At 38.1% G+C, this 12,446-nt stretch overlaps 1 protein-coding gene across 1 annotated transcript; it reads left to right on the plus strand.

Moving 5' to 3' along the window:
* The first annotated feature begins 1,784 nt into the window (after positions 1 to 1,784).
* Positions 1,785 to 2,719, plus strand: LOC131833636 (olfactory receptor 52B4-like). Its single transcript, XM_059177204.1, is given in 2 exon segments — positions 1,785 to 1,833; positions 1,836 to 2,719. Coding segments are annotated over 2 exon segments (933 nt in total).
* The last annotated feature ends 9,727 nt before the right edge of the window (positions 2,720 to 12,446 follow it).

Below are 12,446 nucleotides of genomic sequence, written 5' to 3' on the forward strand. Positions count from 1 at the left end.
TTGGGGGGAATTGTTGTCCCTGAGGGCCTCAGGCAAATGCATAAACTCTCAGCTCCCTGGTTCCTATCACTCAGAATGTCAAATTGGGACTTATCCCATTTTAGCCCTTGAGAATGCCATTTGAAGCAAGTGAGTGAAATTTTATTGCTGAGAGGTAAAATTTCATGGGGGAAGACCTACTTCTGGCTAGATGTTATGGGGTCTAAAATAGATTAAAAATAGTAGGACCCTTTTTTTTTTTTTTTTTTTTTTTTGGAGTGACATAGACCCAGTTGGGGAGAACAGAGCAGTTTTGTCCTGGAGCCCTTAATACAGAGTCACAAAATATGAAATTCATGCAATTGTGTGCACTTCTTTGGTTCCCATTTTCAGTGACATTATGTTGGTAGCTTGAAGTGGGTCATGGTGGGAGTATACACCTGTGGAGATTGGCAAACACTATAGTGAGGCTTTGTTGTAAATATTTGTATGTATGCCTGTATGTATGTATGTACTGACTGATGAGTTTACCAACACACCATAGGACCCAAGTCACAATTATGGAAAGTCCCAGGAGAATGGAAAATGCTATTGTGGAGGGAAGAAAAAGGCAAGTATGGGTTTGAGGGACTCTTTAACCATTATTGTGCCAACAAGCCCTGACTTAGAGATAAATTTCTACATTGGCCCCAGATCTTGACTACTATAAACATTTAAGATATTTATAAGAGCTTATGCATGACTTCACACCCATCAAGTTTTTGTCATTGGGCTGTTTTGTTAAACGTTTTGAAGGTTTATGTTGTGTTTCTGTGTGCTAGGTTCTGGGAGTGCCACAGGGGGTAATCATTGACAGGAACCAGATTTGCTCCTAGCCACAAGCTAGGTACCCTAATAGTAGCCTATTGTGGAAGCAGGGAAAAGAATAACTTAAGAGGATATATGTCATGAAGGTGGTGGGAAGTGCTCAAAATAACTCTTTCCACAGAACAAAACAGGAAGATTGAGATGACTTCTCTAAGATGCTGGAGGCATCTGGATCAAGGCTGTGAAAACCTTCATGAAGCATTTGAGAGGTTTCTTAGAGTGACCTTGGATTAGACAACCAACCATTCTAGTACATCCAAGTTCACCTATGGACCAGACTCGAATCCCTGATTCTTTAGCTCTATTCCATGCTTCCTATAAGAAAAATTTTCTTTGCTGCTCCTTTCGCCTATTGATGTACTACACTATCTTGAAGGGTAACTTCAGATAGGTACTCATACTTAAAACTTCACGAATACAGGGGCACCTGGGTGGCTCCGTGGGTTAAAGCCTCTGCCTTCGTCTCAGGTCATGATCCCTGGGATCGAGCCCCACATCAGGCTCTCTGCTCTGCAGGGAGCCTGCTTCCTCCTCTCTCTCTGCCTGCCTCTCTGCCTACTTGTGATCTCTCTCTGTAAAATAAATAAACAAAATCTTTAAAAAAAAAACAAAAAACAAAAACCAGAACAAAAAAAACTTCATGAATACAGAAAGTGTCACTTCTCCTACTGCATTAGTTTTATTTTTTGCAAGTAAGACATTAACTTCACTTTCTTTAGTTGTATAAATCTCTCTCTTGTTTTTGTGATTAAGATCTCATTTAGAGGAAAAACTGTTTTTTTCATTCTTCTATATAACATATTTGCTGCCATCCTCTGAATCGAAAGGATTAAGAAGGTGCTAAAAGTGATGACGATGTAAAAAAAATCATTGAGTGTAATCTGTATTTTCTTCTGTTTCTGCCCACAGATGGTGGAGTACCAGTGGTCTTGTCAGCCATGGCTGCCTTAAACCACACTGGTGTTAGCCACACGGTCTTCTGCTTACTGAGGATCAGCACATGTGGATTTCCATCCCCTTCCTTATTTCCTATGTCGTCGCCCTGCTTGGAAACAGCCTGCTCATCGGCATTATCCTCACAAGGCGCAGCCTCCAGGAACCCATGTACCTCTTCCTCTACATGCTGGCTGGAGCAGACCTTGTCCTCCCCTCATGCACCGTACCTCAGGCATTGGCCATCTTCTGGTTCCATGCTGGGGAGATCTCCCTGGATTGCTGTATCACTCAGGTATTCTTTCTCTCTTTCACTTTTGTTTCTGAGTCAGGGATCTTGGTGGTGATGGCATTTGACTGCTACATTGCCATATGCTACCTATTGAGATACACCACTATTCTTACACCTGCTCTGATTGGGAAAATTGGTGTGACCCTCTGTCTGAGAAGTTACTGTATTGTTTTCCCCATAATATTTCTTCTGAGAAGATTGACTTTCTGCAAAAGTAACATCCTCCCAAACACAACTTGTAAGCACATTATCTTGGCCCATGCTTCCTGTAATGACATTCGAGTGAACATCTGGTATGGGATTTTTGTCCTAGTATCAACAGTGGTCTTAGATATTGTGCTAATTTTTATTTCGTATGTGCTGATTCTCCGTGCTGTTTTCCGCATCCCATCCCGAGCTGCACGCCATAAAGCTCTCAATACTTGTGGTTCCCATATCTGTGTCATTGTCCTCTTTTATGCACCTGGCATCTTCTCTGTCCTCACTCAGCGATTTGGACATCATATCTCACCCCATGTCCATGTCCTCCTGGCCAGTGCCTATAATCTGGCTCCACCTATGATGAATCCCATCATTTATGGAATCAAGACCAAACAGATCCGGGACCAGGTGGCTCATGTATTGTTTACAATGCAGAAAGGAATGTGATGATGGAAACTAATGTTGCACCGTTCTCAGTAATTCTCTCCATGCACCAGGTGAACTTTAACATCAGGATATGGAAATGTACAGCTGAGAAACTAAAGGACCCCAGGTATTGGTGGCACCAGAATAATGGCATTAGAACAATTTTGGTTCATTTTTCTTCTGAAACCTCTAATCAGTCATTAGATGTCAGAGACTTTTGTGCTTAGATTTTATTGATAGAGTGGAGAACTAGATCAGTTTACCTCTTTGTCACTTATACCCCTATAACCATACACTGACCAATATAAACCATAGACAGTAGCTCTTCCTGGAACTTTGCTGAAATATCCCTTTCTGATATGTTTTCACCATTGAGTAGTTGTACATATATTATTACTCATATGAACCTTTCTTTTGTTATCCTTTCCAGTGTCTTCAGCATATTAAAAATTTTGCTTCTCACACAAATTATTACAAAATATCATCTGTAGCTTTTATTTTATTTTTTTTAAAAGATTTTATTTGTTTATTTGACAGAGAGAGATCACAATTAGGTAGAGAGGCAGGCAGAGAGGGGGGAATTAGGCTCCCTGCCGAGAAGAGAGCCTGATGCGGAACTTGATCCCAGGACCCTGAGACCATGACCTGAGCTGAAGACAGAGGCTTAACCCACTGAGCCACCTAGGAACCCCACCTGTAGCTTTTAATTTAAGCATAATTTATATGAAAATGTGAATATACTTCTCTTTCCTAGAACTCAAAAGGAGTATCAATTTATTACATATTATGTTCATAACATTTTTATTCATATTCATTGTTTGGAAATAAATATTTAACAATAGTTCACTGCTTAGCTTAAGTATACTATATATAAAATAGTATATTAAGCAATTATTTCCACAAATTGTGGTGAAGTATAAGAAATGTTTTCTTAAGAGTAACACTGCCTAAATTCATGATAAGCATGTATTTTGTGCAATACAATAGCGCAGAGAGAAATAAATGGACCCTGGTAGGTCTATGTCTTTGGTGATGGAATCACGCTATAAGTATGTTTGTAGGAGAGAGGAGTATATTCCAGATCAGAAAGTTAAATATTATTTATTAAAATAAATTTTCCTATAGACAACTGATGAATTATTGAACACTATATCTGAACCTAATGATATACTACATGTTAGCCAATTAAATTTAAATAAAAAGCAGAAAAAATTTATTTTCATTTGTATGTATGCATCAATATATGCTGAAACCATATGCATGGTGAATATGTACAATTCATTTGATACAGGTGATTTTTGTAACATGAAAAGAGGTATTAACAAAAACACTGTTGATTAATATTCCCTCTTGTATAGGAACGCAAGAGATGAATTATCTTGAGTGCTTATCTGAGGATATTTTAGTTTTGTCTTCATTTAAAAATTTTATTTATTTAAGTAATCACTTTACCCAATGTGGGGCTTGAACTCATGACCCCATGATCAAGAGTCAGATACTCTTCTGTCTGAGCCATCCAGATGTCCCTTATCTTCATTATTAAAAGGATAATTTATCAGTATAGAATTTTAGTTGGCAAAGATTTTTTTCAGAACATTAAAAAGTTCCCTCTATTGCCATCTTTCTCCTTTTATGTTGAGAATTCACCTGAAAATTTTATTGTTGCTCCTTTGAGTGTATTGTGCTTTTATCTCTGGCTACAGTTAAGATTTTCTTTTGTCTTTTTGTTTTTTCAGAACATTTATTACCATGTGTTCATGTGAAGTTTGCTTTGCATGCATGTTTCTTGAATATGTGAGTTTATATCTTTCATCAGTTCTGGAACATTTCCATCCATTATCTCCTTGAACATTGTTGCTGCCCCATTTTCTTTCTTTTCTCTCCATATATTTATATCAGATACCTCCAGTGTGTCTACCATGTGTCTTATGCTCATTTATTATTATTTTTGCCATTATCATTCCTTCCTCCTACTTCAGTTTCTGTTGTTTGTATCCATCTATCTTCCAGTTCACTAAATCTGTTCTGCTCTTCCAAATCTACTGTTTAATTTAGCAACTAAATGCTTACCAGATAATCATGTGTTTCAGCTTAGTAATATCCATTTAAATTTTTTCCAGATTCTAATTCTTTGGATGAATTCTTCATACTCTCAAGTAACTTCATCATATTTTGATCTCCTGAAGAGAATATTCATTAAAGTTCTATAATCTTTGTCTGCTAAACTTGTCTGATTACTGGGTCATCTGTCAGTATGGTTTTTTTTTCAGTTTTTTTTTTTCCTTGTTCACTGATCATAAGGTTTTTCTTCTTTCTATGTGAAGTACTTTTTAATTTTATGCTTGATGTTCCAATAAAAATTCTATAGAGGCTGCAGATAATGGCATCTTCCTTCAGAAAAGTTTTCTCTCTCCCTGGTGTTAGGATGAGGCCAGGAGCTGATCACCTCACTCAGGGAGGCCTGGATTTGTGTCAAGGTCAGATTTCAGTGTTAGTCATGCTTGTCTCCTGGGCTCTTATTCCTAGAACAGAACTCTTGAGAGGTTTTAGTTCAGATCCTAGAAGGCCTTCTTCTCTTCAGTTTTAAAAACTTAAAGTTAATCTCACAAAACAAACTGAGGGTTGCTGGGGGGAGGGGGCTTGGGAGAAGGGGGTGGGATTATGGACATTGGGGAGGGTTTGTGCTCTGGTGAGTGCTGTGAAGTGTGTAAACCTGGTGATTCACAGACCTGTACCCCTGGGGATAAAAATATATGTTTATAAAAAATTAAAAAAAAATAAAATAAAATAAATTGGGACAATTTTCAGCAAAAAACAAAAACAAAAACAAAAACAAAAAACAGCACCTGTCCTGGGATGCCACTTTATTTATGGTTAAAAAGATCCAGGAAGCTCATTGGCTCCAGCCTGACCAATCATGTCCAGCTTCCAACTCTGACCAGTCATGTCCTTTCACCTTCTATTTAAGTGAGACTTCTGGAGTCCACTAGGGTCTTTGTGCTGCTAACTAAAGGGAGGATTGAATGTGGGTGGCTGGATCTATTAGTTAGTTTCTCTTTTCTGTCGGTGCCTTTCTCTCTGCTTTTCTCTTTCTGCCTTTAAGAGACTGGGAATTCTTTGCAGAAATGTCTGTTCATGTCCTCTGCCCATTTCTTGATTGGATTATTTGTTCTTTGGGTGTTGAGTTTGCTAAGTTCTCTATAGATTCTGGACACTAGTCCTTTATCTGATATGTCGTTTGCAAATATCTTCTCCCATTCTGTCAGTTGTCTTTTGATTTTGTTAACTGTTTCCTTTGCTGTGCAAAAGCTTTTGATCTTGATGAAATCCCAATAGTTCATTTTTGCGCTTGCTTCCCTTGCCTTTGGCATTGTTCCTAGGAAGATGTTGCTGCGGCTGAGGTCGAAGAGGTTGCTGCCTGTGTTCTCCTCAAGGATTTTGATGGATTCCTTTCGCACATTGAGGTCCTTCATCCATTTTGAGTCTATTTTTGTGTGTGGTGTAAGGAAATGGTCCAATTTCATTTTTCTGCATGTGGCTGTCCAATTTTCCCAGCACCATTTATTGAAGAGGCTGTCTTTTTTCCATCGGACATTCTTTCCTCTTTGTCAAAGATTAGTTGACTGTAGAGTTGAGGGTCTATTTCTGGGCTCTCTATTCTGTTCCATTGATCTATGTGTCTGTTTTTGTGCCAGTACCATGCTGTCTTGATGATGACAGCTTTGTAATAGAGCTTGAAGTCCGGAATTGTGATGCCACCAACGTTGGCTTTCTTTTTCAATATCCCTTTGGCTATTCGAGGTCTTTTCTGGTTCCATATAAATTTTAGAGTTATTTTTTCCATTTCTTTGAAAAAGATGGATGGTACTTTGATAGGAATTGCATTAAATGTGTAGATTGCTTTAGGTAGCATAGACATTTTCACAATATTTATTCTTCCAATCCAGGAGCATGGAACATTTTTCCATTTCTTTGTGTCTTCCTCAATTTCTTTCATGAGTACTTTATAGTTTTCTGAGTATAGATTCTGTGTCTCTTTGGTTAGGTTTATTCCTAGGTATCTTATGGTTTTGGGTGCAATTGTAAATGGGATTGACTCCTTAATTTCTCTTTCTTCTGTCTTGCTGTTGGTGTAGAGAAATGCAACTGATTTCTGTGCATTGATTTTATATCCTGACACTTTACTGAATTCCTGTATAAGTTCTAGCAGTTTTGGAGTGGAGTCTTTTGGGTCTTCCACATATAGTATCATATCATCTGTGAAGAGTGATAATTTGACTTCTTCTTTGCCGATTTGGATGCCTTTAATTTCCTTTTGTTGTCTGATTGCTGAGGCTAGGACCTCTAGTACTATGTTGAATAGCAGTGGTGATAATGGACATCCCTGCCGTGTTCCTGACCTTAACGGAAAAGCTTTCAGTTTTTCTCCATTGAGAATGATATTTGCGGTGGGTTTTTCATAGATGGCTTTGATGATATTGAGGTATGTGCACTCTATCCCTACACTTTGAAGAGTTTTGATCAGGAAGGGATCTAGCTAGTATCTTTGTAATAGTTGTTTTAAAATTCTAGTTCAGATATCTTAATTATATCTGTATTGATTCAATCCTTCGCAATGAGTACTTCCATTCTTTTGGGGGTGAATTTATGTCTCATTTTGTCCAGAAAAGAAAAGAAAAACCAAAACCAAAAAAAGTATATATAAAAATAAAAATTAAAGAATAAAATTAAAAAATAACACATATTAAAAGACTAAAAAATAAAAATACAAAGAATGCCATATACTGTTTTCCCCAAGAGCTGAAGCTTTGCAGGCGTCTATGATCAGTAAATTTGGTGAGAGCGAGTTGTTTGCACTGGTCTTTTGGGGGAGGGGCCTGTTGTGCTGATGCTGATTGTTAGGAGTACTTGCCCTAGTGGAAACGCGCCTCCAGTGCACAGGGGGAGGGCTTGGTGTAAGGGGTTATGGACTCCACCAGGTGGTGCTGTTTTGCTCCCTGAAGGCTCTCAACACTGATGGGTGGATTGAATGGGGCTGCTCTGCTCTCTAGCCTGGAGCTGAAAGTTCTCACCTCTGCACTCCTCAGTAAGCCTCAGAGAAAAGCAGCCAATCATTCTTGTTGCCATAGTTTCTGTCAGAACTCTGTTCAGGCGGCCTGTGACCAAGCATTTTTATTTCAGGCATGAGACTGAGTTTTTTTTTTTTTTTGAAAATGCATTTGTATTTTATTTTATTTTATTTTTTTTATTAATTAAAGTATTCATTATTTTTGCACTACACCCAGTGCTCCATGCAATCCGTGCCCTCTATAATACCCACCACCTGGTACCCCAATCTCCCACCCCCCCACCACTTCAAACCCCTCAGATTGTTTTTCAGAGTCCATAGTCTCTCATGATTCACCTCCCCTTCCAATTGGCGACATATCTTGAAAGAAGTTGCTATGGCTGATATCAAAGAGGTTATTGCCTATGTTCTCTTCTAGGATTCTGATGGATTCCTGTCTCACATTGAGGTCTTTTATCCATTTTGAGTTTATCTTTGTGTATGGTGTAAGAGAATGGTAGAGTTTCATTCTTCTACATATAGCTGTCCAGTTTTCCCAGCACCATTTATTGAAGAGACTGTCTTTTTTCCACTGTGTATTTTTTCCTGTTTTGTCGAAGATTATTTGACCATAGAGTTGAGAGTCCATATCTGGGCTCTCTACTCTGTTCCACTGGTCTATGTTTCTGTTTTTATGCCGATACTATGCTGTCTTGGTGATCACAGCTTTGTAGTAAAGCTTGAAATCAGGTAACGTGATGCCTCCAGTTTTACTTTTGTTTTTCAACATTTCCTTAGTGATTCAGGGTCTCTTCTGATTCCATACAAATTTTAGGATTATTTGCTCCAGCTCTTTGAAAAATACCAGTGGAATTTGGATCGGAGTGGCATTAAAAGTATAGATTGCTCTAGGCAGTATAGACATTTTAACAATGTTTATTCTACTGATCCAAGAGCATGGAATGGTCTTCCATCTTTCCATCTTCAATTTCTTTCTTGAGTGTTCTGTAGTTCCTTGAGTACAGTTCCTTTACCTCTTTGGTTAGGTTTATTCCCAGGTATCTTCTGGTTCTTGGTGCTATAGTAAATGGAATCGATTCTCTAATTTCCCTTTCTGTATTTTCATTGTTAGTGTATAAGAAGGGCATGGATAGCATGGAACACTGGGTGTGGTGAAAAAACAATGAATACTGTTACGCTGAAAAGAAATTAAAAAAAAAAAAAAGAAAGCCACTGATTTTCTGTACATTAACTTTGTATCCTGCCACGTTGCTGAATTGCTGTATGAGTTTTAGTAGTTTGGGGGTGGAGTCTTTTGGATTTTCCATATAAAGAATCATGTCATCTGCGAAGAGAGATGCTAGTCCTAGCAACAGCAATCAGACAACAAAGGGAAATAAAAGGTATCCTCTATCCCTATACTTTGAAGCATTTTAATCAAGAACGGATGCTGGATTTTGTCAAATGCTTTTTCTGTATCAATTGAGAGGACCATGTGGTTCTTCTCTCTTCTCTTATTAATTTGTTCTATCACATTGATTGATTTGCGAATGTTGAACCATCCTTGTAGCCCAGGGATGAATCCCACCTGGTCATGGTGGATAATCTTTTTAATGTGTTGTTGGATCCTGTTTGCTAGGATCTTGTTGAGAATCTTAGCATCCATATTCATCAGTGATATTGGTCTGAAATTCTCCTTTTTGGTAGGGTCTTTGCCTGGTTTGGGGATCAGGGTAATGCTGGCTTCATGGAAATAGTTTGGAAATTTTCCTTCTGCTTCAATTTTTTGAAACAGCTTCAGGAGAATAGGTGTTATTTCTTCTTTGAAAGTTTGGTAGAATTCCCCAGGGAATCCATCAGTTCCTGGGCTCTTGTTTTTTGGGAGGTTTTTGATCACTGCTTCAATCTCATTACTAGATATCAGTCTATTCAGGTTGTCAATTTCCTCCTGGTTCAATTTTGGGAGTTTATGGTTTTCCAGGAATGCATCCATTTCATCTAGGTTGCTTAGCTTATTAGCATATAACTGTTGATAATAACTTCTGATGATTGTTTCTACTTCCTTGGTTTTAGTTGCAATCTCTCCCTTTTCATTCATAATTTTATTAATTTGGGCTTTCTTTCTTTTCTTTTGGATTAGTGTGGCCAATGGTTTATTGATCTTATTGATTCTTTCAAAAAACCAGCTTCTAGTTTCATTGATACATTCTATGTATCTATGTATCTATGTATCTATGTATCTATCTCTGGATTCTACCTCATTGATCTCAGCTCTAATCTTGATTATTTCCCTTCTTATGTGTGGAGTTGGTTTGATTTGTTGTTGATTATCCAGTTCTTTAAGGTGTAGAGACAGCTGGTATATTCTGGATTTTTCAATTTTTTTTGAGAGAGGCTTGGATGGCTATGTATCTCCCCCTTAGGACTGCTTTTGCTGTATCCCATAGGTTTTGGACCGAAGTGTCTTCCATGAATTGTTTACGTTCTTCTCTGATCTCCTGGTTGATCCAAGCATTCTTAAGCAATGTGGTCTTTAGCTTCCAGGTGTTTGAGTTGCTTCTGAACTTTTCCTTGTGATTGAGCTCCAGTTTCAAAGCATTGTGATCTGAGAATATGCAGGGAATAATCTCAGTCTTTTGGTATCTGTTGAGTCCTGATTTATGACCCAGTATGTGGTCTATTCTTGAGAAGGTTCCATGTGCACTTGAGAAGAATGAGTATTCTGTTGTTTTAGGGTGGAATGTTCTGTATGTATCTATGAGGTCCATCTGGTCCAATGTGTCATTCAATGCTCTTGTTTCTTTATTGATTTTCTGCTTCGATGATCTGTCTATTTCTGAGAGAGGTGTGTTAAGATCTCCTACTATTAATGTATTCATATCAATATGACTCTTTATCTTGATTAATGGTTTTCTTATGTAATTGGCTTCTCCCATATTGGGGGCATAGATATTTACAATTGTTAGATCATCTTGGTGGATAGTACCTTTAAGAATGATGTAGTGTCCTTCTGTATCTCTGACTACAGTCTTTAGTTTAATATCTAATTTATCTGATATGAGAATAGCTACCCCGGCCTTCTTTAGAGGCCCATTGGCATGAAAAATTATTTTCCATCCCTTCGCTTTCAGTCTGGGTGTAGCTTTAGGTTCAAAATGGGTCTCTTGTAGACAACATAAGGATGGGTCCTGTTGTTTTATCCATTCTGCAACCCTGTGCCATTTTATGGGCGCATTTAAGCCATTCACATTGAGAGTGATTATTGATCGTTTTTTATTGACATCGTGTTACCTTTGAAGTATTTCTTTCTGTAGATTGTCTCTATATATCTGTTCAATGCTATTCTTAGGATTTTTCCTCTTTTATAGGACTCCCCTTAATATTTCCTGCAGTGTCAGCTTGGTGGTTGCATAGTCTTTTAAGCCTTGCCGGTCTTGGAAACTCTTTATCTCTCCATCCATTTTGAATATTAGTCTTGCTGGATAAAGTATTCTTGGCTGCATGTTCTTCTCATTTAGTCCCATGAATATATCTTGCCAGCCCTTTCTGGCTTGCCAGGTCTCTGTGGACAGGTCCGACGTTATTCTGATGGGCTTTCCTCTGTAAGTAAGGATCCTTTTTGTCCTAGCAGCTTTCAAGAGATTGTATCTACAATTATGATTCCTCAATTTGACTATCAGGTGCCTTGATGTTTTTTTTGAATCTATAATCTTGGGTGGAGACCGTTCGGCCTCTAGTACATGAACACTGGTTCCATTTGTGAGATTCGGAAAATTTCCATGAAGAATTTATTCCACTATATCTTCTAGACTTCTTTTTTTCTCCTCCCTTTCAGGGAGTCCAATAATTCTGACATTGGAATGTTTCATGGCATCATTTATTTCCCTGATTCTGTTTTTGTGGCTTCTAAGCTGTTTGTTTCAGGCTTCCTCCTGATCCTTTCTATCTGTTTGTCCTCCAGATCACTAATTCTATCTTCTGTCTCAGTTACCCTAGCTTTTAGAGAATTTAGATTAGATTGGAACACATTGAGAGCATTGTGAATCTCATCCCTGGTGGCTTTCAGTTCTGCCCTAACATTGTGAACATCATCTCTGGTCGCTTTCAGTTCTGCCCTAATCAATTCCATTTGTTCATCCATGGCTTTCTCCAACCTAGCCATTGCCTGGATAATTGTTAGCTGGAATTCTCTTTCCGACATATTGTCTATGTTGATAGCCATTAGCTCTGTTGCAGAAGGCCCATCCTCTGTATTTTTCTTCAGTTGGGCATTCCTCCTCCTAGTCATTTTGGTGAGAGATGACTGAATGGATGTAGCTGGATGTATCAACCGTGGTGCAGTCAAGGTGCACCCTGGAACTCTTCTGAGCAATCAGGATTCCCCACCCAAATGAGGAAAAAAAGAAAAGAAAAAGAAAAGAGAGAGAAAGAGAGACAGAAAAAAAGGGAAGATAAAAGAGAAGGTTCAGCCCAAATAGGCTCCAAGTAAGATTTATGAAGTATACCAACAAAAACAAACAAAAAGATTGATAAAAGTATATGACAAGAGAAAAAATATATATATAAGCAAATAAAGGAAGAACCTCATCAAAAAGAACCCAAAGTATAAGATTTATATACTATTAGGACAAACACAAAAACAGAAACACTGGTGGAAGAAAAAGATGGGAGAGTGGTTATAAATTCTCAGTGTGGGTGAGG

The sequence above is a fragment of the Mustela lutreola genome, chromosome 1 (genome assembly GCF_030435805.1).
Source record: "Mustela lutreola isolate mMusLut2 chromosome 1, mMusLut2.pri, whole genome shotgun sequence".
In the NCBI taxonomy this organism is placed as follows: Eukaryota; Metazoa; Chordata; class Mammalia; order Carnivora; family Mustelidae; genus Mustela; species Mustela lutreola.